Source organism: Oncorhynchus masou, chromosome 29 (assembly GCF_036934945.1).
Source record: "Oncorhynchus masou masou isolate Uvic2021 chromosome 29, UVic_Omas_1.1, whole genome shotgun sequence".
Taxonomy (NCBI): domain Eukaryota; kingdom Metazoa; phylum Chordata; class Actinopteri; order Salmoniformes; family Salmonidae; genus Oncorhynchus; species Oncorhynchus masou.
This window is the reverse complement of record NC_088240.1, coordinates 39,640,136-39,667,752: the sequence shown is the minus strand read 5'-3', so window position 1 is coordinate 39,667,752 and position 27,617 is coordinate 39,640,136. Positions and strand designations below refer to the sequence as shown.

Here is a 27,617-nt window from a genome sequence, read left to right as displayed (position 1 = left end):
TATGCAGACCTACAGCAGTTTGTTTATTTGACTAGCTTCGGAGGCATCAGATTGGCCAAGATTTACTTGCATGCTTATGTCCAGATCCAGAGGGCTATGAATCCAACAGGACAGACCACCTCTCAACAGGAAGTGGAGTGTCCTTTTTATGGATGTCATTCATGACACACACACGTAAAGAACATGGCACAGTAAAAGCATCTGGAGTTCCTTGTCCGAGATCTGCAAAACCAGAAGAAGACACCCGTGCGATGCATGCATTCATTGACGGACTAGCGGTGGAGGTGTAATGAATCATGCTGAAGTAATAGCCTCTATGCTACAACCAGTTAATCAAAGCTGTGCCGTAGCAGGTGTAGCAGAAATTGAATTTACGGATTGTGCCGTCAGTGTTCTAATTCAAATGGGGCCCGGCCATTTAAACGTTCCAGAGGAGTAATTTAGCTAAGAAGACAGTTGAGGAATGTACTTCGGTGTTGCCTACACTCAGTACCTTTTTAATTAAAGTCAAAGGGGATTGCAGACATTGAACGTACCACATTAAGAGGCATCTCTCACTTATAATCTTGTCACATGTTATCACCTGATCTGCTTGCCAGGAAAACAAGGGCAATAATGAACCCTATTTCAGCTCACCACATTGGTTCTTCTGGCTGAGTTTAAATACCCCCCCCCCCCCCCAAACAAGTGTTATAATAGCAATTAAGAATTGCTATGTTGTGTTGAGGTTGGATGAGGCTGGTGAAGGACAAGTCCTTAGGAAGAGCCAAGCAGAAACATCAGACTCCGATGGCCATATTTGTGCTGCATAGTTACAAATCATCACACTCCTGCGTGGAGAGCCGTCAGCTAGACATTCTGAGAGAGAGAGAGAGAGAGAGAGAGAGAGAGAGAGAGAGAGAGAGAGAGAGAAAGGTGGTAGATCAAACAGGACAGATTTGCACATGAAAGGGAACAGAGTGTTCCTCCTAGAATCTTGCATTCTGCTTATCAGTCTCTGGATCTTTCCACAGACCTGCTCACCTGCTCGCCCACAGACTGTGTTCAGACCTATTGAAGTGGGTTGGATTTATCTAGAAATAGGAGACGAGGTTTGAGTTACAAAACACGCTTGATTTAAGTATAGCTTAGACATTTAAATGGACAATTTGTGTTTTGGAGTTGTCAAATTGACACAAAAATGCTAGGGGGAGGGGCAGCGCATGGCAGCTGTCATAATACATTTGCATCTCGTTAATTTGGGAATATAAAGTATTTCTGTCTGCGTGATTACAGAAAGCAGGAGGAATATTGATGATCCTTTACTTCTTTCAGGAAGTCCAGCAGTCGTTACTGATCTGTTGTCATAAATGTATGGTCAAAGCATCCACTGAGACCCATGTTGTGAGATGTGGAGCAGAGTGGCAACCCTATTGCTGTATATTCCCCTCAAGACAGGGATGCTGGTCTGATCGAAATTGGGGTTGTTATTGCCAATCTGCACTCTTAGAAAAAAGGGTTCCAAATGGGTTCTTTGTAAGGCAAAGGGTTCTACCTAGAACCTTTAACACCCTAAGAAACGTTTTTAGAAGAAAGGGTTCTTTGATGATTCTTTGGAAGGCAAGAATGATTCTTTAGAAGGCAAGAAGGGTTCTTTGGTAGGCCAGAAGGGTTCTTTGGTAGGCCAGAAGGGTTCTTTGGTAGGCCAGAAGGGTTTTACATACAGGAGGGGGGGGGGTTGGAATGTCTTGGATCCACACCAGGTGGAGAGGTGTCAGGTTGGAGGGTCATGGATGACAACTACAAAGCAGGGAAGCAGGAGCCCCCTCTGTGCCAAGCTGGGGGCCACAAAGACCAGCAGCAGATACATGCCGAGCCTCACCACAGACTGAGGACAGGGACAGACAGGACCTTCCCATCCACTTTATTCCATTCTCCCTAGGTCTTTATAAATACAATAAAAAATCAGCCATGGCTATCAGTTGTGGTTTACTCTGTACAAGTCCCCTATTGTATAGCTAAACACGTCTTAATTGTTAGAACGTGCAAACAAAATGCATTCGTCATTTCACAGGGGGAATGTGTCAATCACAGTCACAGCATCTCCCCCCTCTGGCCGTGAATACCAGGGCAACAGATAGAAGTGGCAAGGCTGACAAGTCTGACAAGAATGCCAAGAATTCAGATCCCTCTCCAAAAGTCCATGTGGCTGAGGTTGAAGCATGTAGAGCAAGCAGTGGTGTGGTTACTGACCTCTGGTGGCAATGTGCATTATGCTCCTAAATGAACATTTTTTTTCAAGAGGTGGATATTTTTTCTTCTTCTGAAGAGCACATTCCTTCCCTCTGTCTGAGACCATTGAAGTAGTTTAGCGGTGGGGGTGCTTCACAGGAGAGGCATTTGAACATTTTTAATTACAATATAGGGGTCCTGTGTGGCTCAGTCGGTAGAGCATGGCGCTTGCAACGCCAAGCGTCGTGGGTTCGATTCCCGCTGGGACCACCCATATGTAAAAGTAGTGGCCCCAGCCGACTTGTAAGTCGCTTTGGACAAAAGCGTCTGCTAAATGGGATATATTATTTTTTATATATTTAGGAATGCCTTCTGGAACATGTGACCTTTCATGTGCCTTGATAACAACCTTTACGAGCCCAGTTGGTTTCGCCACGGAAGAATACAGGATATTATTGGTCCACTAATACAGGACTTGTAAAGGACTTGCCCACTGCACTAATTTTGTGAAAAATGACAACCAAATGTATTTGAGTATTTTCCTGCATTTGTAACTTAAGTCTGATCATTATCTGTACAAAACAGTTCCTCTGATAATACTTGTGGAATATAAAAATACTTGCTAGATATTTGTTTTCCAGTTTCTTGATATACTTTGCAAATGCAACTTATTTCTATGCAAATCTGTCTGAGACAGTTTGGTCTGAGACAACACTGCTTAGACTCAGAGGGACACGCTGGGAGACAAAAACAAATCAAATCAAATTAAATATTTTCACATATGCCGAATACATAGGGTGTAGACTTTACCGTCAAATGCTTACTTACGAGCCCTTTCCCAACAATGCATAGTTAAAAAGTAAGAAAATTAGCTAATTAATACTGAAAATTGCCATGTAACAATAACGAGGATATATACAAGGAGTACCGGTATCGAGTCAATGTGCAGAGGTATGAGGTAGTTGAGGTAATTGAGTTAATATGTACATGTAGGTAAGGGTAAAAATGACTAGGTAATCGTGATAGATATTAAACAGAGTAGCAGCAGCGTGTGTGGAGTATGTGTGTGTGTGGCGTCAATATGCAAGTGTGTGTGATTTGTGTGTGTGAACTAGACAACTCACTCTACCAATCGATGGGGATAAACTCTCAAACTGATGCCCTGTTAAGGGACCAGCTAAGCAAGTGGAGACTTTTAAGTATGAATATTGACAACATTCATTATAAGCATTATTTCACTAGTGCAAGAATCTGCATATCTCTTTTTCTTGAGAGAGAAAAATAAAGACAGCAACAACAAATAATAGGACTTTGATTCTTTGTCAATCTGGTGTGTATCTAGAGCAGGCAGTCATGGGCTCATGACACAGTGAAACAGTAGCATGCACATCACACATAAACCTCCATTACCAATCATTGGCTGGAATACAATCAAATCCACACAGCAGAAACCTCCATTACCAATCACTGACTAGAATACAATCAAATCCACACAGCAGAAACCTTCATTACCAATCATTGGCTGGAATACAATGAATCCACACAGCAGAAAACTTCATTACCAATCATTGGCTGGAATACAATCAAATCCACACAGCAGAAACCTTCATTACCAATCATTGGCTGGAATACAATGAATCCACACAGCAGAAACCTTCATTACCAATCATTGGCTGGAATACAATCAAATCCACACAGCAGAAACCTTCATTACCAATCATTGGCTGGAATACAATGAATCCACACAGCAGAAATATGAATGGTTTACAGTAATGTGTATTCACTTGTAAGACATACTATTTGTTCATAGTGGCCAATATGTTGTTCTGATTGAATGTGTTTTACATCGATGGAACTCGATGAAGATGGAGCAAATGTGTGGAACAAATGAAGTGGAACTAATTCATTTGTAATGTGGAATATGCACTTGTGATTTCTGAAATAAATTGGAACATAGAGTAAAATGTTGAATTTGTAAATGCTTGTTTTATTTTAAGGTGTCCTGCTCTTTGAAAGCGGCAGCTCTAGCCTTTAGCTTGATGCGGATGTTGCCTGTGCGGATCCATGGCTTCTGGTTGGGATATGTACACACGGTCACTGTGGGGACGACGTCGTCGATGCACTTATTGATGAAGCCGATGACTGAGGTAACATACTCCTCAATGCCATTGGATGAATCCCAGAATATAATTCAGTCTGTGCTAGCAAAACAGTCCTGTAGCGTAGCATCCGCGCCATCTGACCACTTCAATATTGAGCGAGTCACTGGTACTTCCTTCTTTAGTTTTCGCTTGTAAGCAGGAATCAGGAGGGTAGAATTATGGTCAGATTTGCCAAAGGGAGGGCGAGGGAGAGCTTTGCATGCATTTCTCTGTGTGGAGTATAGGTGGTCTAGAGTTTTTCTTCTCTGGTTGCACATGTGACATGCTGGTAAAAATTTGGTAGAACTGATTTAAGTTTGCCTGCAATACAGTCCCCGACCATTAGGAGTGCAGCTTCTGGGTGAGCATTTTCTTGTTCGCTTATGTCCTGATAGAGTTGGTTGAGTGCGCTCTTAGTGCCAGCATCGGTCTGTGGTGGTAAATAGACGGCTACGAATAATATACATGAGAACTCTCTTGGTAGATAGAGTACCTTTTAAGCTGTAGACCACACTATCTCAGGCGAGCAGTACCTCGAGACTTCTTTAATATTAGACATCGCGCACCAGCTGTTATTGACAAAAAGACCCACACCCCCACCCCTCGTCTTACCAGAGGTAGCATCTCTGTTCTGCCGGTGCATTGAAATCCCTCAAGTGCTGTATTGTCTGTGTCGTCGTTCAGCCACGACTCGGTGAAACATAGGATATTACAGTTCCTAATGTCCCGTTGGTAGGATAATCGTAATCATAGGTCATCCATTTTATTTTCAATGATTGCATGTTAGCAAGTAGAATTGAACCATCTCAGTAATGGGTGCAATCAGTCCAACTACTAACAGATTGGATCAGTATAGAAAAATGTATGTTATATATACTATCAAAAATCTAAACGCAAACATGTAAAGTGTTGGTCCAATGTTTCATGAGCTGAAATAAAAGATCCCAGAAATGTTCCATACGCACCAAAAGCTTATTTCTCTCAAATTTTGGCAACAAATTTGTTTACATCCCTGTTAGTGAGTATTTCTCCAAGGTAATCCAGTTAACCCACTGTTCCTAGGCCGTCATTGTAAATATGAATTTGTTCTTAACTGACTTGCCTAGTTAAATAAAATAAAAAATTTAACAGAATGATCATTGCACAGGTGCACCAATAAAAGTTTTGAGGGAGCGTGCAATTGGCATGCTTGAATTATCTAATATGTTGTTTTAGATAATTTTCCAGTACGTCATGTTGGCAAGCGGTTTGCTGATGTCAATGTTGTGAACAGAGTGACGGTGGGGATATGGTACGGGCTGTAATAAGCTACGGACAACTAACATGATTGCATTTTATCAATAGCAATTTGATGGCACAGAAATACCGTGACGATATTCTTTGGCCCATTGTGAGGCCCATTTTTGTAAGGTATCTTTGACCACATTCCCAGTCATGTGAAATCCATAGATTAGGACCTAATTAATGTATTTCAATTGACTGATTTCCTCATATGAATTGTAACTCAGTACAATCTTTGAAATTGTTGCATGTTGCGTTTATATGTTAGGGAGGTATATCTTTGTGTGACATACAATTAACCAACCAATTGATGTACATGCAACAACATAGATATTAAAACAAACAATTCTGAATATCACCTGGCAGTAGAGCACTCTAGGAAATGTGATACATTGTTCTATGTAGAATCCTTCTTGCCTTCCAAAGTATTATCAAAGAACCCTTTCCTGGTTCTTAGGATATTAAAGGTTCTCGGTAGAACCCTTTGCCTTAAAAAGAACCCTTGTCTTCCAAAAAGGGATTTCCAGATCAAAACGGTTCTTGGTAGAACCCTATACCTCTGCAAAGAACCTTTTTGGAACCATTTTTTCTAAGAGTGTAGCTGCCCTCTGTTGGTCACTATTGGACTCGGCACTTAAAAAAATAGATGTATTCTCACATACTGTACACCGGAGAGTTGCAGTGAAATGTGTTGTTTTACAGGGTCACACATAGTAATACGGTTCACCTGGAGATAAGGTTAATTGCCTTGCTCAAGGGCACATTGACAGATGTGTAATCTTTTGGTTATTGGCCCAACGCTCTAACCACTAGGCTACCTGTCGTCCCATTTTCATGTTGCAGTTTATTCTGCACCAATAAACTCTTTCAATGATAAGTGTGAAACAGCAAACAAACATTATGATTGCATTTTCATTATTACATGGTAAAACATGTGTGATTGCATATTGTGGGAAAATACGAGTAGGTTTATATCTTCCAGATACAGCACAGAAAGATGTTGATATGTATCTGTGTGCTATGTATGTGCAATGAAAGCAGATCTTTGCTGTAGGCTACAGTACACAGTGGCAATACCCTACTGTACATATATTAGAATCATTCAAATAACTCTATAAAGTTTACTAAAGTAATAAGGCCTAGTGCATAGTCATAAGAATAGCTCAGCTCGTGATATATTTTTTTGCAAAGAGCATGTGTTGACATATTTTGCTATAAGCTATCTGTCAGAGACCAGTAAGTGTTCACCACAATTTGGGCAAAACACATTTCACACCGACACTGAGGGCTGAAATGTTGGGTTCTGATTAATTTAGCTAGCTATGCCTAACAGTGTGAGAAAACACTTATCAGCGAAGGTCACAGTAAAATCAACACATTTTTCTGCCACTTAACTTTGTTTTATCGGATTACTTTTTATATGCACAACATTGCAGACGTGTAGGCAGCAAGAAGAACCCTCAATTTGCTAAACCATCTAGCACGAATTTAGTACCTCAAAGTTGATTGGTCAGAGTCCAGCAAGGCGGAAGTCTCACAGGCGCGGGGGATTCCCCGAGGGAAGTTCCCAACGCGTTATAAAACATGTAACATGTACATTTGTTCGAAATACACCATATCCTCTCCCACACGTCGTACATATAGGCCACTCGAAGAATAAGAAGCTGTCGCAGTATCAAAACAATAGTTTGGCAATTTTCGAATGAAGGTAAGATACTGCCATTATAGGCTACAATCAGATACCAAAGTTGAGGGCGAACTGAACTAGGCTATAGCTGATTATATCTAACTAACTCGACTTGCTAACTATTGACATTCAATACAAAACAGAGCTGTACCAATTTTGTACTCTTACTTATGAATATCAACGTTCTATGTAGCCAGTTCGTGCTTGATAGAATGTTGCTAGAAATGTAGAACTTGTTGGCTGCTTCAGACTACGGCGTTATCGTCATATCATGTAGCCAGCAGATTTGGCCCGCTTGTTTACAGCTGCACTAGGGTCGGACAGGTTTCCTGTTTCGATTAAAACACAGCGGAGCTGCCGCGAGATATGGCTCAGAAAATATACTTCAATCCAGGGATGAGAAATTTGTTGTACTCCGAATTGTCTAGCAGTCGTTCAATCTTCTAAATGGAACAGGTGGGATAATTTGGGGTACAAATTTACCACATTTCTCATCCCTGGATTGAGGTACATTTTCCAAGCCATATCTCACACTTTTTGGTGTTTTAAGCTACACAGGAAGACTTTCTGGGTCAGAGCTACTGGCTGTATATTGTGCTACTTGGTCTGCAACCAGTGACATACAATGACGGTTTTAAACTTGTGTGTTAAGTAAATTTACTAGATAGAGAATGCGATTAGCTGTTTTAATCAAATGAAGTAACCAAATATATTACCATGCTCATTCATTGTAAAAAAAAAACTCAGGAAAAACAATACCCGACCGAAAAGCATTAGAGGTGTCAAAGATTCACATTTTAGGTCAGGGGTATTTAACCGGCGGTCAGCCATAAACAAATATACAGTGCATTTGGAAATATTCAGATCCCTTGACTATTTCCCACATTTTGTTACGTTACAGCCGTATTCTAAAATGGAATAAAAAAAAATAAATCCTCAATCATACATACTATGACAAAGCAAAAACTTTTTTTTTTTAATAAAAGAAACATATCACATTTAGATCGGTATTCAGACCCTTTACTCCGTACTTTGTTGAAGCACCTTTGGCAGCGATTACAGCCTCGGGTCTTCTTGGGTATGACGCTACAAGCGTTGCACACCTGTATTTGGGTAGTTTCTCTACAGACAATTCCTTAACACATGGCTTGGTATGCTCTGACATGCACTCTCAACTGTGAGACCGTATATAGACAGGTGTGTGCGGTTCCAAATAATGTCCAATCAAATTTACCACTGGTGTACTCCAAGTTGTAGAAACGTCTCAAGGATGATCCACGGAAACAGGATGCACCTGAGCTCAATTTCGAGTCTCATAGCAAATACTTATGTAAATCAGGTATTTGTTTTATTTGTAATACATTTGCAAAAATTCCTAAACCAGTTTTTGCTTAGTTATTATTATGTGTAGTAGACTGCTGAGGATTAAAAAAAGTTTTAAATCCATTTTAGAATAAAGGTATAACAACAAAATGCGCAAAAAGTCAAGGGGTCTGAATTCTTTCCAAAGGCACTACATACATACAGTACCAGTCATGTTTGGACACACCTACTCATACCAGTATTGTTCTTTATTTTTTACAATTGTCTAATAATAGTGAAGACATCAACTATGAAATAACACATATGGAATCATGTCGTAACCAGAAAAGTGTTAAACATATCAAAATGTATTTTAGATTTGAGATTCTTCAAAGTAGCCACCCTTTGCCTGGATGACAGCTTTGCACACTTTTGGCATTCTCTCAACCAGCTTCATGTGGTAGTCACCTGGAATGCATTTCAATTAACAGGTGTGGCTTGTTAAAAGTTAATTTGTGGATTTTCTTCTTAATGCGTTTGAGCTAATCAGTTGTGTTGGGACAAGGTAGGGGTGGTATACAGAAGAGAGCCCTATTTGGTAAATACCAAGTCCATATTATGGCAACAGCTCATATACGCAAAGAGAAACAGTCCATTATTACTTTAAGATCTGAAGGGCAGCCAATCCGGAAAATGACAAGAACTTTTAAAGTTTCTTCAAGTGCAGTCGCATAAACCATCAAGTGCTATGATGAAACAGGCTTTCCTCAGGACCGCTACAGGAAAAGAAGACCCAGAGTTAGCTCTGCTGCAGAGAATACGTTCATTAGAGTTACCAGCCTTAGAAATTGCAGCCCAAATAAATGCTTGACAGACTTTAAGTAACAGACACATGTCAACATCAACTGTCGAGAGGAGACTGCGTGAATCAGGCCTTCGTGGTTGAATTGCTGCAAAGAAACCACTACCAATAAGAAGAATAGACTTGATTGGGCCAAGAAACATGAGCAATTGACATTAGACCAGTGGAAATCTGTCCTTTGGTCTGATGAGTCCAAATTTGAGATTTTTGGTTCCAACCGCCGTGTCTTTGTGAGACGTAGAGTAGGTGAATGGATTATCTTTATGTGTGGTTCCCACCGTGAAGCATGGAGGTGTGATGGTATGGGGGTGCTTTGCTGGTGACACTGTCTGTGGTTTATTTCGAATTCAAGGCACACTTAACCAGTATGGCTACCACAGCATTCTGCATCGATATGCCTTCCCATCTTGTTTGCGTTTAGTGGGACAATCATTTGTTTTTTAACAGGACAATGACCCAACACACCTCCAGGCTGTGTAAGGGTTATTTGACCAAAAGGAGAGTGATGGAGTGCTGCATCAGAAGACCTGGCCTCCACAATCACCCGACCTCAACCAAATTGAGATGGTTTGGGATGAGTTGGACTGCAGAGTGAAGGAAAAGTGGCCAACAAGTGCTCAGCATATGTGGGAACTCCTTCAGGGCTGTTGGAAAAGCATTCAAGGTGAAGCTGGTTGAGAGAATGCCAAGTGTGTGCAAAGCTGTCATGAAGGCAAAGGGTGGCTACTTTGAAGAATCTCAAATATATTTTGATTTGTTTAACACTTTTTCTGGTTACTACATGATTCCATATGTGTTATATCATAGTGATGGTCCCATGGTTCATGAGCTGAAATAAAATATCCCAGAAATGTTCCATATGCACAAAAAGGTTATTACTCTCACATTTTGTGCACACATTTGTTTACACCCTTGTTGGTGACATTTCTCCTTTGCCAAAATAATCCATCTACCTGACAGGTGTGGCATATCAACAAGCTGTTTAAACAGCATGATTATTACACAGGTGCACCTTGTGCTGTGGACAATAAAAGGCCACTAAAATGTTGCAAGTTTTGAGGGAGCGTGCAATTGACATGCTAACTGCAGGTATGTCCACCAGAGCTTTTGCCAGATATTATAATGTTCATTTTTCTACCTTAAGTTGCCTCCACTATTGTTTTAGAGAATTTGACAGTACGTCCAACTGGCCTCACAACCACAGACCACATGTATGACATCGTGTGGGCGAGCGGTTTGCTGTGGTGGTAGGGGCATTATGGTATGGGCTGGCGTAAACTACTAACACTTTTATCGATGGCAATTTGAATGCACAAAAATGCTGTGACGCGATCCTGGGGCCCATTGTGAGGCCCTTTTTTTTTAAAGATATCTGTGACCAACAGACCAACTGGGAATACAGCATATCTGTATTCCCAGTCATGTGAAATCCATAGATTAGGGCCTAATGCAATCATTTAAATTGACTAATTTTCCTTATAAACTGTAACTCAGTAAAATCTTAGAAATTGTTGAATTTTATATTTTGTATGTATGTATAGAGATATATCTCAACCGATTATGATTTTTTTTGTTGATACCGATTTATTGGGGGACCAAAAAAGAAGTTGATACAGATTTAATCGACCGATTAATTTCAGTTCAGGTTTTTGTAATAATGACAATTACAACAATACTGAATGAACACTTATTTTAACTTAATATAATATATCACTAAATTCAATTTAGCCTCAAATAAATATTGAGACATGTTCAATTTGGTTTAAATAATGCAAAAACAAAGTGTTGGAGAATAAAGTAAAAGAGTTTTCTTACATGGCACATATTGCAAACGTTTAAGTTCCTTGCTCAGAACATGAGAACATATGAAAGCTGGTGGTTCCTTTTAACATGAGTCTTCAATATTCCCAGGTAAGAAATTTTAGGTTGTAGTTATTATAGGAATTACAGGACTATTTCTCTCTATACCATTTGTATTTCATTAACCTTTGACTATTGGATGTTCTTATAGGCACTTTAGTATTGCCAGTGTAACAGTATAGCTTCCGTCCCTCTCCTCGCTCCTACCTGGGCTTTAACCAGGAACACAACGACAACAGCCACCCTCGAAGAGGCGTTACTCCTCGCTCCACAAAATCCGTGGCCCTTGCAGACTCCAAGTCTCATAGCGAGTGACGTTTGAAACGCTATTAGTGTGCACCCCGCTAACTAGCTAGACATTTCACATCGGTTACACGAGCCTAATCTCAGGAGTTGATAGGCTTGAAGTCATTAACAGCGCAACGCTTGAAGCACAGCGACAAGCTGCTGGCAAAACGCACAAAAGTTCTGTTTGAATGAATGCTTACGAGCCTGCTGCTGCCTACCATCGCTCTATCAAATCATAGACTTAGTTATAGCACAACAACACACAGAAATACGAGCTTTAGGTCATTAATATGGTCGAATCCGGAAACTATCATTTTGAAAACAAGACGTTTATTCTTTCAGTGAAATACGGAACCGTTCTGTATTTTATCTAACGGGTGGCATCCATAAGTCTAAATTTTCCTGTTACATTGCACAACCTTCAATGTTATGTCATAATTACGTAAAATTCTGGCAAATTAGGCGGCCCACACTGTTGCATATACACTGACTGCGTGCAATGAACGCAAGAGAAGTGACACAATTTCACCTGGTTAATATTGCCTGCTAACCAGGATTTATTTTAGCTAAATATGCAGGTTTAAAAAATATATACTTCTGTGCATTGATGTTTATAGTTAGGTACACATTGGAGCAACGATACGCACCGCATCGATTATATGCAGCGCAGGACACGCTAGATAAACTAGTAATATCATCAACCATGTGTAGTTAACTAGTGATTTATGATTGATTTTTGTTTTTTATAAGATAAGTTTAATGCTAGCTAGCAACTTACCTTGGCTTACTGCATTTGCGTAACAGGCAGGCTCCTCGTGGAGTGCAATGTAATCAGGTGGTTAGAGCGTTGGACTAGTTAACTGTAAGGTTGCAAGATTGAATCCCCCGAGCTGACAAGGTAAAAATCTGTCATTCTGCCCCTGAACGAGGCAGTTAACACACCGTTCCAAGGCCGCCATTGAAAATAAGAATGTGTTCTTAACTCACTTGACCATTTAAATAAAGGTGTTACATTTATTATTTTTTGGCCAAATCGGTGTCCAAAAATACCGATCGTTATGAAAACTTGAAATCGGCCCTAATTAATCGGCCATTCTGATTAATCGGTCGACCTCCGTGTGTGTGTGTGTGTGTGTGTGTATGTGTGTGTATATATATATAAATATAACAGTGCCTTGCGAAAGTATTCGCCCCCCCCCTTGAACTTTGCGACCTTTTGCCACATTTCAGGCTCCAAACCAAGATATAAAACTGTATTTTTTTTTGTGAAGATTCAACAACAAGTGGGACACAATCATGAAGTGGATCGACATTTATTGGATATTTCGAACTTTAACAAATCAAAAACTGAAAAATTGGGCGTGCAAAATTATTCAGCCCCCTTAAGTTGATACTTTGTAGCGCCACCTTTTGCTGCGACTACAGCTGTAAATCGCTTGGGGTATGTCTATCAGTTTTGCACATCGAGAGACTGAAATTTTTCCCATTCCTCCTTGCAAAACAGCTCGAGCTCAGTGAGGTTGGATGGAGAGCATTTGTGAACAGCAGTTTTCAGTTCTTTCCACAGATTCTCGATTGGATTCAGGTCTGGACTTTGACTTGGCCATTCTAACACCTGGATATGTTTATTTTTGAACCATTCCATTGTAGATTTTGCTTTATGTTTTGGATCATTGTCTTGTTGGAAGACAATTCTCCATCCCAGTCTCAGGTCTTTTTCAGATTCCATCAGGTTTTCTTCCAGAATGGTCCTGTATTTGGCTCCATCCATCTTCCCATCAATTTTAACCATCTTCCCTGTCCCTGCTGAAGAAAAGCAGGCCCAAACCATGATGCTGCCACCACCATGTTTGACAGTGGGTATAGTGTGTTCAGGGTGATGAGCTGTGTTGCTTTTACGCCAAACATAACGTTTTGCATTGTTGCCAAAAAGTTAAATTTTAGTTTCATCTGACCAGAGCACCTTCTTCCACATGTTTGGTGTGTCTCCCAGGTGGCTTGTGGCAAACTTTAAACAACACTTTTTATGGATATCTTTAAGAAATAGCTTTCTTCTTGCCACTCTTCCATAAAGGCCAGATTTGTGCAATATACGACTGATTGTTGTCCTATGGACAGAGTCTCCCACCTCAGCTGTAGATCTCTGCAGTTCATCCAGAGTGATCATGGGCCTCTTGGCTGCATCTCTGATCAGTCTTCTCCTTGTATGAGCTGAAAGTTTAGAGGGACGGCCAGGTCTTGGTAGATTTGCAGTGGTCTGATACTCCTTCCATTTCAATATTATCGCTTGCACAGTGCTCCTTGGGATGTTTAAAGCTTGGGAAATCTTTTTGTATCCAAGTCTAAACTTCTTCACAACAGTATCTCGGACCTGCCTGGTGTGTTCCTTGTTCTTCATGATGCTCTCTGCGCTTTTAACGGACCTCTGAGACTATCACAGTGCAGGTGCATTTATACAGAGACTTGATTACACACAGGTGGATTGTATTTATCATCATTAGTCATTTAGGTCAACATTGGATCATTCAGAGATCCTCACTGAACTTCTGGAGAGAGTTTGCTGCATAAAGGGGCTGAATAATTTTGCACGCCCAATTTTTCAGTTTTTGATTTGTTAAAAAAGTTTGAAATATCCAATAAATGTTGTTCCACTTCATGATTGTGTCCCACTTGTTGTTGATGCTTCACAAAAAAATACAGTTTTATATCTTTATGTTTGAAGCCTGAAATGTGGCAAAAGGTCGCAAAGTTCAAGGGGGCCGAATACTTTCGCAAGGCACTGTGTATATATATCTGTTCAAAAGTTTGGGGACACTTAGACATTTCCTTGTTTTGAAAGAAAAGCTAAATATTTTGTCCATTTAAAATAACTTCAATTTGATCAGAAGTACAGTGTAGACATTGGTAAATTGTAAATGACTATTGTAGCTGGAAACGGCAGATTTTTTTTTCAATGTAAAATGTACAGTTGAAGTCGGACGTTTACATACTTAGGTTGGAGTCATTTAAACTAGTTTTTCAACCTCTCCACACATTTCTTGTTAAAACTTCTTTGGGCTGGGGGCAGTATTGAGTAGCTTGGATAAATAAGGTGCCCAGAGTAAACTGTCTGCTACTCAGGCCCAGTTGGTAATATATGCATAATATTAGTATATTTGGATTGAAAACACTCTGAAGTTTGTTAAACCGTTTGAATGATGTCTGTGAGTATACCTGTGAAGTGGGGGTGATTGAGAGGGGAAGGAGTCAGAGGTCTGCCAGAGAGCCACAAGCTGGTGACTCGCGTTCACGTGAGTTAGCTTGAGTTCCATTGCATTTCTGAAGACCAAGGAATTCTCTGGTTGGAACATTATTGAAGATTTATGTTAACATCCTAAAGATTGATTCTATACATCGTTTGACATGTTTCTATGGACTGTAACAGAACTTTTTGACTTTTCGTCTGCTCCTAGTGATCGCGTCATGAATTTGGAATACTGGGCTAAACGCGTGAAAAAAAGGAGGTATTTGGACATAAATGATGGATATTATCGAACAAAACAAACATTTATTGTGGAACTGGGATTCCTGGGAGTGCATTCTGATGAAGATCATCAAAGGTAAGTGAATATTTATAATGCTATTTCTGACTTCTGTTGACGACACAACATGGCGGATATCTGTTTGTGTTGTTTTGGTCTCTGAGCGCCGTACTCAGATTATAGCATGGTGTGCTTTTTCCGTAAAGTTAAAAAAAAAAATCTGACACAGCGGTCGCGTTAAGGAGAAGTGTATCTATAATTCCGTGCATAATAGTTGTATCTTTTATCAATGTTTATTATGAGTATTTCTGTAAATTGACGTGGCTCTCTGCAAAATCGCTGGATGTTTTGGAACTACTGAACATAACGCGCCAATGTAAACAGATTTTTTTTTTATAGAAATATGAACTTTATCGAACAAAACATACATGTATTGTGTAACATGAAGTCCTATGTATCATCTGATGAAGATCATCAAAGTTAGTGATTAATTTATCTCTTTCTGCTTTTTGTGACTCCTCTCTTCGGCTGGAAAAATGGCTGTGTTTTTCCGTGACTTGGCTCTGACCTAACATAATCGTTTGGTTTACTTTCGCTGTAAAGCATTTTTGAAATCGGACACTGTGGTGGGATTAACAAGAAGTGTATCTTTAAAATGGTGTAAAATACTTGTATGTTTGAAGTTTTAATTATGGGATTTCTGTTGTTTTGAAATTGGCGCCCTGCACTTTCACTGGCTGTTGTCATATCGATCCCATTAGCGGGATCTCAGCCCAAAGAGGTTATTAACAAACTAAAGTTTTGGGAAGTCGGTAAGTAATTTTTTCAATAATTGTTTACAGACAGATTATTTCACTTATAATTCCATTGGGTCAGAAGTTTACATACACTAAGTTGACTGTGCCTTTAAACATCTTGGAATATTCCAGAAAATTATTTCATGGCTTTGGAAGCTTCTGATAGGCTAATTGACATCATTTGAGTCAATTGGAGGTGTACCTGTGGATGTATTTCAAGGTCTACCTTCAAACTCAGTGCCTCTTTGCTTGACATCATGGGAAAATCAAAATAAATCAGCCAAGACCTCAGAGAATAATTGTAGACCTCCACAAGTCTGGTTCATCCTTGGGAGCAATTTCCAAATGCCTGAAGGTACCACGTTCATCTGTACAAACAATAGTACGCAAGTATAAAAACCATGGGACCACACAGCCGTCATACCGCTCAGAAAGGAGACGCATTCTGTCTCCTAGAGATGAACGTACTTTGGTACGAAAAGTGCAAGTCAATCCCAGAACAACAGCAAAGGACCTTTTGAAGATGCTGGAGGAAACAGGTACAAATGTATCTTTAGCCACAGTAAAACAACTCCTATGTTGACATAACCTGAAAGGCCGCTCAGCAAGGAAGAAGCCACTGCTCCAAAACCGGACTACGGTTTGGAGCTGCAACATACTTTTTGGAGAAATGTCCTCTGGTCTGATGAAACAAAAATGGAACTGTTTGGCCATAATGACCATCGTTATGTTTGGAGGAAAAAAGGGGGAGGTTTGCAAGCCGAAGAACACTATCCCAACCGTGAAGCACGTGGGTGGCAGCATCATGTTGTGGGGGTGCTTTGCTGCAGGAGGGACTGGTGCACTTCACAAAATAGATGGCATCATGAGAAAGAAAGAATGATGTGGATATATTGAAGCAACATCTCAAGACATCAGTCAGGAAGATAAAGCTTGGTTGCAAATGGGTCTTCCAAATGGACAATGACCCCAAGCATACTTCCAAAGTTGTGGCAAAATGGCTTAAGGACAACAAAGGCAAGGTATTGGAGTGGCCATCACAAAGCCCTGACCTTAATCCTATAGAACATTTGTAGGCAGAACTGAAAAAATGTGTGTGATCAAGGAGGCCTACAAACCTGACTCAGTTACACCAGCTCTGTCAGGAGGAATGGGCCAAAATTCCCCCAACCTATTGTGGGAAGCTTGTGGAAGCATACCTGAAACGTTTTACCCAAGTTAAACAATTTAAAGGCAATGCTACCAAATACTAATTGAGTGTATGTAAACTTCTGACTCACTGGGAATGTGATGAAATAAATAAAAGCTGAAATAAATCATTCTCTCTATTATTATTCTGACATTTCACATTCTTTAAAAAAAGTGGTGATCCTAACTGACCTTAGACAGCAAATTTTTACAAGGAATAAATGTCAGGAATTGTGAAACTGAGTTTAAATGTATTTGTCTAAGGTGTATGTAAACTTCCGACTTCAACTGTACATAGATGTTCAGAGGCCCATTATCGGCAACCATCACTCCTGTGTTCCAATGACATGTTGTGTTAGCTAATCCAAGTTTATCATTTTTAAAAGGCGAATTGATAATTAGAAAACCCCTTTGCAATTGTTAGCACAGCTGAAAACTGTTGTTCTGACTAAACTCTTTAAGGATCGGTCTCTTTAAAAAAAAAAAAAAAAAACAATTGTCTAAAATGAAATGCCCAAATCTAACTGCCTGTAGCTCAGCCCCTGAGGCAAGGATATGCATTTTCTTGCTACCATTTGAAAGGAAACACTTTTTGAAGTTTGGAAATGTGAAAGGAGTGTAGGAGAATATAACGCATTAGATCTGGTAAAAGAGAATACAAAGAGAGAACATTTTTTTGGTACTTGGTACAAAACATCTTTGAAATGCAAGAGAAAGGCCATAATGTTTTATTCCAGCCCAAATGCATTTTAGATATTTACCACTAGATAGCAGCAGTGTATGTGCAAAGTTTTTTCTGATCCAATGAATCATTGTATTTCTTTTCAAGACTGCCCAAATGTACCTAATTTGTTTATTAATAACTTTTCATGTTCAAAACAGTGCACACTCAATAGCATGGTGTACTTTCACTGTAATAGCTACTGTAAATTGGACAGTGCAGTTAGATTAACAAGAATGTAAGCTTTCTGACCATTTCAAATATGTCTATGTCTTGGGAAATGTTCTTGTTACTTACAACCTCAGGCTAATGCGATTAGCATATGTTACCTCAACCATCCCACAGGGGACCCACCAATCCTGAAACACCAGTCTCAACTTCAACAGGGAAGATGCGACTCTGGGATGCTGGCATTCTAGGCAGAGTTCCTCTATCCAGTGTCTGTTTTTTTCCCTTCTTAATCTTTTATTTTTACTGGCCAGTCTGAGATGTTTTTTTTCTTTGCAACTGCCTAGAAGGCCGGCATCCCAGAATCGCCTCTTCACTGTTGACGATGAGACTGGTGTTTTGTGGGTACTATTTAATGAAGCTGCCAGTTGAGGACTTGTGAGGCGTCTGTTTCTCAAACTAGACACTCTAATGTACTTGTCCTCTTGCTCAGTTGTGCACCGAGGCCTCCCACTTCTCTTTCTATTCTGGTTCGAGCCAGTTTGCGCTGTTCTGTGAAGAGAGTAGTACAAAGCATTGTACGAGATCTTCAGTTTCTTGGAAATGTCTCGCATTGGAATAGTCATCATTTCTCCAAACAAGAATAGAGTGACAAGTTTCAGAAGTAAGTGTTTGATTCTGGACATTTTGAGCCTGTAATCAAACCCAGAGATGCTGCTCCAGACACTCAATTAGACTAAAGAAGGCCAGTCTTATTGGTTCTTTAATCAGACCAACAGTTTTCAGCTGTGCTAACATAATTGCAAAAGGGTTTTCTAATGATCAATTAGCCTTTTAAAATGATAAACTTGGATTAGCTAACACAACGTGCCATTGGAGCAGAGGAGTGATGGTTGCTGATAATGGGCCTCTACGCCTATGTAGATATTCCATAAAAATTCTGCCATTTCCACCTACAATAGTAATTTACAACATTAACAATGTCGACACTGTATTTCTGATCAATTTGATGTTATTTTAATGTTCAAAAAATGTGTTTCTCTTTCAAAAACAAGGACATTTCTAGAGTGACTCCAAACTTTTGAACGGTAGTGTATATGATACATTTGGAAAGTATTCAGACCCCTTGACTTTTTCCACATTTTGTTACATTACAGCCTTATTCTACAATGGATTAAGTAGTATTTTTTTTCTCCCATCAATCTACACAATATTTTTGCTAATTTATTACAAATAAAAAAACGATAACTTACCTAAATAAGGTTTTAGACCATTTGCTTTTAGAATCGAAATTGAGCTCAGGTGCATCCTAATTCCATTGATCATCCTTGAGATGTTTCTACAACTTCATTGGAGTCCACCTGTGGTAAATTCAATTGATTGGGCATGATTTGGAAAGGGACACACCTTTCTATATAAGTTCCCACAGTTGACAGTGCATGACGTCGAAGGAATTGTCCTTAGCGCTCCGAGACAGGCTTGTTGAGGCACAGATCTGGGGAAGGGTAATAAAAAATGACTTCCACGTTGAAGGTTCCCAAGAAGACGGTGGCCTTTATTATTATTGAATGAAAGAAGTTTGGAACCACCAAGACTTTTCCTAGAGCTGTTCCCATGGCCAAATTGTGCAATCGGGGGAGAAGGGCCTTGGCTAGGGATGTGACCAAGAACTCAATGGTCACTTTGCAGAGCTCCAGAGTTCCTCTGGGGTGATTGGAGAACCTTCCAGAAGGACAACCATCTCTGCAGCACTCCGCCAAACAGGCCTTTATGGTGGAGTGTCCAGACGGAAGCCACTCCTCAGTAAAATGCACATGACAGTCTCCACCTAAGGACTCTCAGACTATGACCAACAAGATTCTCTGGTGTGATATAAGCAAGATTGAACTCTTTGGCCTGAATGCCGGGACTGGGAGAGTAGTCAGCATCGAGGGGAAAAATGAACAGCGCAAAGTACAGAGGTCCTTGATGAAAACCTGCTCCAGAATGCTCGGGACCTCAGACTGGTGTGAAGGTTCACCTTCATAGGCCTTGAAAAACCACCCTCGAATAGGCTACTGGTTTGGCAAGTGCCACTGGCTGCTGGTAAGCTTTCTTGACTTGGACATAGATTTTTGTCAGCACATGGCTAACCTTTGTTTAACTCTTCCAATTATAATGTGTGGAAGTCAAAATAATGAAAAACTATATTCCAAATCTATTTATTTTAAAATGTTGATTACTTCTCCTTGCCATTATCATTCACTTGATGCTAAGACCTTTTTATTTATTTTTTTACCGCTATCGTATGTTGGGGGACCCTGGGTCGCCGGTTTGCCTGGGAGGGGCTCCCTGGGCAAGAAAAGGTTGAAGACCCCTGATTTAGGTCATTGGCAATTGACTTTATTGTATTAGTATCTTAATGTATTGATCATGTCATAATGCAATTGTATTGATAGAGATACAGTAGGTTATTTGGTATTAGTCATTAGCTATTATAATAACAACATTGATGTATGTTTACCCCAAAGAAACCTATTATTTAGTACAGTTGTTGCAGCCATTGGTCATGTATGAACCAAAGAATCATTGATTAGTAATGAATGATGCCATTCAATAATGTCAACTAATTTATTGGTTTAAAAAAAATATATATAATATTACATTAGTGTCAATAGTTGTCATCTATTTAAGTGATGGTCTTATTATCCTGAGTACTAAAACATTTATTTCTTTAGTAGATATTTTGGATGTTTGTTTTTGCTTTCTCATCAAGAGGCTATTTCTACACGGGGCACTTATGATCACCCTGAAATGTTTACCGTACGTTTCTAAAATTAGCAAGTCCAGGCGTAAAAGAGAAGTAAGCACTGGCCCCAGTTTCATGATTAACGAGGAGGACTTCGTTTTTACAGCAAATCATGTGATAATGTGCTTTAATGCTGCATTGTGCCCCTAAACATTGGTTGTGTGATATGTTGCCACAGGGCCCATGACTGCCGTGTCAGTAATGATCGTGGAGCGCACGGCATGGAGAGGAATATTGGAGACCAGCTCAACAAGGCATTTGAAGCTTACCGCCAGGCCTCTATCGAGCGAGACAGCGCCAAACGGGAACTACAGAAGACGGTATTATACCTAAATCATTGCGATAGAAAACAAACTCTTCTAATTTACCTATGAGACTTCAACCCCATCCAGTGCGATGTGGCATAGCCTTCTATACAGTGCTTTGATATAATTAAGTGCTGTAGCATGGTAATTACAGTCATTTACAATAGAGGCTACAAAAGGCTACCTACCTAGTAAGTGATGACATTTGATATGTAATGGAAGGTTAACTTTTGCAGAATGAATATTATCAACGGCACACTCAGAAACTTCAGAAACAGATAGAAGACCAGCAGCAGTTGATTTCAAAACTCAAAGTTCAGTTGATAGCAGCAACTAAGCAACCTTCAGGTAAATGACAATCATAATTGTTTTCTTAACTATTGTTTGCATGATTGCATATTCTGACGCATTCTATACCATACCGTTGGACTAGAGTGAAAGAAACCGTTCAACTGTAGTCTATATTGGGCATGTGCATGCATTCTGTTACATTTTCGGTTCCCCTGGAGATAAATTGTGCTGTAAGAAATATTATTGCTGTTTTAGGACATTGTACACTTCCCATCTCAAATGAGACTTCCCGTGTTGACTGTGGTTGGGCTGCTACATTATATTTTTTGTATCTTATTTGATTGTTAGGAGAGGTGAAAGGTGAGGCTGTTCCTAGGAAACAGGAAGAGGAAACCCTGTCTCCTTCCAACCATCGCTTTGACAACCCAAGCAGCTCCTTCCGGAAGATTCATTACTTGGTAACCATGTTTAACACAATTAGTAATACAATTCACATTAGAGGATAATTAGATATGGTTTATTTATGTTTACAAATATGATGCAGACAGGCAAAATGCAAGGATGTGATAGGGTCAGAGTGCGATTTATATTGTGACATTTGGGGTGTCACCATTTTTTTCACGGGACCTACTATGTGTGAAAGAATAAGTAAATATAGAAAAGACATGTCATTTAATGGTAAAAAATAATGTATTCCCTTTTAATTGTCATGAACACAACCAGTCATGATATTTTCATCTTATTGTCAAACAAATCACTTCAAAAAGTAGGCTACTTGCACATGTTTATCCACTCAAAATAATTCCAGCATCCAAAAAGTGCACTGTGCCATTTGATGAATGAAAAGGGACGTCTGTTACAAAACAACAAAAAGTGTAATGACGTTTGCCGATTTGTCGTTTGGTCTACACTCTTGTAGCCTGAATAAATTGAATCGTCTTGCTGACAGGGCCTTTTTTGTCGAAAGAAAAGGGACACCTGAAAAGGGACTGAGATGCGGGAGTTTCCCGGGAAGTGCAGCCACATGGGGGGGGGGGATGTTTAATTTGAAATAAGCTTTTATTTTAATATTTGCCACTGTAGCAGTAAAAATAGCATTTGAAATAAATAGGATAATGGTTAAATGAGCATTATTTAGAGGACCCCCCCCCCCCCCAAAGTTTGATTTTGTTGCGTTTAGGGGGCTGCATGTCTCATTCAGGGATTCACGCTCTGGATAGGGTGCGAACATGGCATCCCCAGTTGCTGCCTCATAATTATTTTATTTTTGTTTTCTCTCAAATGAGCTCAATATCCCATCTTTTTTTTTAAAAGAGAGCACCCATACAGCCACACACACAAACATACGTTGTTCACAAATTGTATATTGCTTGTAGATATTCTGTTTCTGCAGGGCCTGAGAGCAGTAGCAGAGCTCATGCCAATGCACAATACAACAGCTCCACTTCCTGTGACATAGGTCATCTTTCATCTTGTTGCTTCACTCTAGTAAAGGTCGCAAGTTCAAATTATTAGCCGGATAACAAATTCACTGAACCTGTTTGACTAATGCAAAAGCATTCTTTCCCCCCCTTAATCAAAAAACAAACATGTGTTTTGGAGAAAATATTAAATTGTAATTTTCTAACAATCAAAACTCATTATCATGTATAATTTTAAAAGAATGGATACACACATACAGTCTTTCAACAACAGGTGGCGCTAGAGGATAACATCACCAAACCTCAGGGTGTGAGGTGTTTATAAGCCACCAGCTTTATTGTTGAGAAATAATTCCCTAATCGATCACAAGGCAGCAACCATTTTAGTAGATTCATTAACAATAATGAATAGATGATTTTCAGTTTGAATGGTGGATATTCTCTTGCCATGTAAGTCCTCAATGCCATGTGTGTCTATTTTTCAGAAAGGGAACATGGAAACTGCAATGATTGTGTCACCTTCACCACACACAGCACCTGTAAACAGTTTTGAGAAGTATGTGCCTTAGTCACCGGTATCATTACTTCATTTTTGTCTGAAAAGCAGTTTTCTTACTTACGTATTTATTTGTCTCTCAGAAAATATGTTTTTGAGGCGTTTCAAGCTCTTCAGGGGAAATTCCAGCAGATACAGACATTAACCCGGAGACAAAAAGATCACCTGAAAAAAATCTACAAAGGAAATTACATGGCAAATGGTAATATTAGTCCGCACAATAGTCATTTTAGATTGTAGAAATTGCTTATTATTCCAGCACTGTTGAAAGGCACCCATTGCCTGAACTCATGCCCAGCTTGACTCTAATTTAATTACAATAGAGAAAATATGTTGACTTACAATTGCTTTGGATATGTCATAACACTGTATTAGTAATTATATATTGTAGCTTTAGCTTGATTCCTGTACACAATTAGATAGCAACACATTAAGCTGAACCGTACATTAATGCCTATTGACCCATGGCCCGCCCACCCATCTACCTGTTTAGAAATAGAATAAGCCGATAAACATGTTTCATTATTCCACAGACGCATGCTGTGATGTAGCACTGGTTAGTTAAATGAAAAACAAGGCTCCTATTATACTTATTGTGTGAAATTAGAAGATTAAATTAAACAGGGAAAAGGTTCTCGACGTTATTCATTATTACCTGATTATTCATCATTACTTGAACTAATCGCTACTCAATAGCTTAAGTTAATATCTCAATGTTGCAAGTGACTGTCGATTATGTTACATAAACAGTATGATAAAAGCCTTGTGTTTGCCATTCGACAGAGCAGCAGTTCTCCATGCCCATTCAGTGTACAGACGTGACTGCGGAGCAGGCGGAGAGGCCCTTCCCCTCAGCCTTAAGGCCAGTGGTCATCCTCCAGCACCCGCCCACGTCCCTGGCATCCCGTGGTGCCAGCCAAGGGGACAGAGACCTAGTGGACTCCCTCACCAGACTCAGCGTCAAGTTCCCCCCCTCCACAGACAGTGAATACGAGTTCCTGAACAGCGCTCCAGAGAAACACTTTGACCTGTCTATGCCAACGGAACGGGCAGCAGTCAACAGTTTCCCTGCCGTCATAGAGGAATCGTCTATGGAGCTGGCCATCCCATTCCTGTATCCTACGTCTCCCTCTCACCCCACCTCCCTCTCCACCTCACTCTCATACGAGAGTGTGCGTGGACCCCTGCAGGTGAGATTCGTGGGAAATGCTCTTTCCTTTATTTGCAGCAGGTAAATGTAGGAAATTCATAACACCTGATTTGTTCTGGAAAATGAATGGGAGTCAGAGCGCATATAAGTAGTGAAAGACAACCTAACACATCGATGAAAGTTGTTGATCACAATAAAAGGCCAATTTTTCTCTGATTACAGAGTTGAGAGCGCCAAACTTCTTGATGCCCCCATCCCGATAGCGGGATCATTATTGTCAACATCCGCTGAATTGCAGAGCGCCAAATTCAAATTAAATTACTAAAAATATTGAATTTTCATGAAATCACAAGTGCAATATAGCAAAACACAGTTTAGCTTGTAGTTAATCCACCTGACGTGTCAGATTTCAAAAAAGCCTTTCGGCGAAAGCATACCAAGCGTTTATGTAAGGACATCTCTCTCAGTAGACAAAACATTACAAACAGCTAGCAGCCAAGTAGATTGGTCCCGAAAATCAGAAAAGCAATAAAATGAATCGCTTACCTTTTGATGATCTTCGGATGTTTGCACTCACGAGACTCCCAGTTACACAATAAATGTTCCTTTTGTTCCATAAAGATTTATTTTTATATCCAAAATACCTCCATTTGGTTGGCGCGTCATGTTCAGAAATCCACAGGCTCGAGCGGTCATGACATCGCAGACGAAAATTCCAAATAGTATCCGTAAAGTTCATAGAAACATGTTCATAGAAACAAAGTTTTTTATAATCAATCCTCAGGTTGTTTTTGCAATATATAATCGATAAAATTTCAACCGGGACTGTAGCTTCTTCAATAGGAGAGAGAGAAATGTCTGCTCCAAGCTGTTGCGCATGCAAAACGCTGCTGGCACCCAGCCATACAATGACACGATGTGATCGTTCTTGCTCATTTTTCAAAATAAAAGCCTGAAACTATGTCTAAAGACTGTTCACACCATGGGGACACAATAGGAAAAGGAATCTGGATGATATCCCTTTAAATGGAGCGAACAGAGAGCTTTCAGGAAAAACAGCACTTCCGGGTTGGATTTTCCTCAGGTTTTCTGTCTGTTATACTCACAGACAATATTTTGACAGTTTTGGAAACTTTAGAGTGTTTTCTATCATAATCTGACTATTATATGCATATTCTAGATTCTAGGCCTGAGAAATAGGCAGTTTCATTTGGTTATGTTTTTCATCCAAACATCAAAATACTGCCCCCTACACTCGAGGTTAAAACTAACATGGAAATGCCATTTAATTGGTTAGATTCAGTAGATGTATACCTGCTAAAACAGAGGTGAGTTGAGATGTGATAGGCCTATGTGTACGACATTGCTTGTTGCATATTTATTACAATGTGTCTACCTTACTATTTGTCATTGACATAAAATAAGCAATTCTAGAAGTAACAAATGATCATAAAACACACCAATTGTTTTGGATGATAATGCTCCCCCCCCCATGCAGTAGTGTAGTTGGATATATAAGTCCATGTTGATGTCAAAACCAAGGTAACATATATTTTATGACTACCATTATCAGTGCAACTGCACCTTTGTGAGATTGTGTATGCACAATTATATCTATTGATTTATTACATATTTTGATAATACACAGTAATTGGCCTCCCAGATTTCTTAGCTCATCTGAGTCCCATATTGGTGGATGTGTACCTCAAATTGATCTTTAGCTGTCATGCATTCTTTGTTGGGTATTGCTTAACCAAGCTTTTGGTTAAAAATCACACGGAAGAAATGCACCCTTGTTCGGACGTGAATTTGGGTTGTGATTAACACCTACACCGATGGTCGAACATTTCATTGTTTGGATTTCTCTGTTTCTAACTTAACAAACATTGCCTCGGGCATTAACAATGTCAGGAACAAGTAACTACTCAACCCTACTGTAGCAAATGAACAGCATTACAATAGTACGTGTAGTGGGGCAGGAACTATAGATGTTGAGAAAGCGGGTTCAAGTGGGACACTGCTTTGCTTGTATTCCCCGGAGCAACAGATCTTTCCTCAGTGGAGACCCAAGCACATGGCCAACTGTAAGTGGGTGAGTGTAAGCAATGCAAAGTGTATGAATAATGGAGTATAAGTGGTGTGTTTGTCCCTCCGTGTAGCCTCTGTGGAGCCCTGAGCTTTGTGATGCAGCAGCAGCACAGGCCGTGAGTGCGAAGCCACAACAACAGATCAACAACAGCCCTGATATCTGTGCCTACTGCCATGCGGTAGTTCCCCAAGACCATATGAAAAGCCACCTTTTCACTCATTGCCAGAGGGAGAGTGAAGCCAGCAATTGACACTAGCAGACAGTGGCTGCCCAATGAAACACCTCTAGGCTTAATTCATGGTTTATTCATGTCTTTGTTGCCACGCCATGAATTACACGCGCTGGGCTGGATGTCACATGACACTGGCGTTGGCAACGGGACTCGAATCCACTCTTGATCATATATTTAATTTGTGAGAGTTGAATGGTACATTTTACAGTCATCGTCTTAAGATATTTCTTTGAAATTGTACATCTCTAGACCTATGAAATGATATTGTACAGTATGTAGGTTTATTACGTATAATAAAGCAATAATTTAATCTTGATTTTTCACTTGTATTATTTTGTTTGTCTTTATAAAACACAGGGACTTGGCATGGTGCAAGTATTTTGACATACAGTATCTACATGTAGTCCTACTGTACACATCTCCCCCAAAGCAGTAAGAATTTGATACTGTATGTATTTTCAGGGAAACATTCAACTTTAATTCTCCACGTGGATCTGGAAATGCGTGTCGTGAAAATGATTGAAGTACTTAACAATATTTTTTGTAGATATATATATTACTGAACAAAACGTAACAATTTCAAAGATTTTACTGAGTTACAGTTCATGTAAGGAAATCAGTCAATTGAAATAAATTCATTAGGCCCCTAATCTATGGATTTCACATGACTGGGCAGGGGAAGCTAGGCCCACCGACTAGGGAGGCAGGCCCAGCCAATCAGAATGAGTTGTTTTCCAACAACAGGGTTTTATTACAGA

General features: G+C 39.8%; 1 protein-coding gene and 1 long non-coding RNA gene across 5 annotated transcripts; one reads left to right on the top strand and one right to left on the bottom strand.

Annotated features, from left to right (window-relative positions):
* Positions 1-666: 666 nt before the first annotated feature.
* Positions 667-7,644, bottom strand: LOC135519621 (uncharacterized). Its single transcript, XR_010452310.1, has 3 exons — positions 7,489-7,644; positions 1,024-1,073; positions 667-858 (listed from the first exon to the last, which is right to left on the bottom strand). It is a non-coding gene; the product is annotated as an uncharacterized LOC135519621 (long non-coding RNA).
* Positions 7,173-27,175, top strand: LOC135519619 (TRAF family member-associated NF-kappa-B activator-like). 4 transcript variants are annotated; one of them, XM_064944861.1, is made up of 9 exons: positions 7,173-7,341; positions 19,561-20,112; positions 20,994-21,135; positions 21,357-21,468; positions 21,760-21,869; positions 23,318-23,388; positions 23,472-23,590; positions 24,172-24,578; positions 26,698-27,175. In XM_064944861.1, exons 3-9 carry the CDS (start codon positions 21,037-21,039, stop codon positions 26,875-26,877), a joined length of 1,098 nt encoding a protein of 365 aa, XP_064800933.1. In that variant the 5' UTR covers positions 7,173-7,341; positions 19,561-20,112; positions 20,994-21,036; the 3' UTR covers positions 26,878-27,175. The 4 variants fall into 4 exon arrangements, with proteins under 4 accessions (XP_064800933.1, XP_064800930.1, XP_064800931.1 ...); XM_064944858.1 differs by lacking the exon at positions 19,561-20,112 and adding an exon at positions 15,085-15,231; XM_064944859.1 differs by lacking the exon at positions 19,561-20,112.
* Positions 27,176-27,617: the final 442 nt, after the last annotated feature.

Excerpts from the sequence above, each read along its gene's own strand:
- LOC135519619 (XM_064944858.1), top strand. The coding sequence starts at position 15,095 with ATGAATTTGGAATACTGGGCTAAACGCGTGAAAAAAAGGAGGTATTTG. Across the intron at positions 21,469-21,759 it reads AGCAACTAAGCAACCTTCAG|GAGAGGTGAAAGGTGAGGCT; the intron begins GTAAATGACAAT and ends TTTGATTGTTAG. Across the intron at positions 21,870-23,317 it reads TCCGGAAGATTCATTACTTG|AAAGGGAACATGGAAACTGC; the intron begins GTAACCATGTTT and ends TCTATTTTTCAG.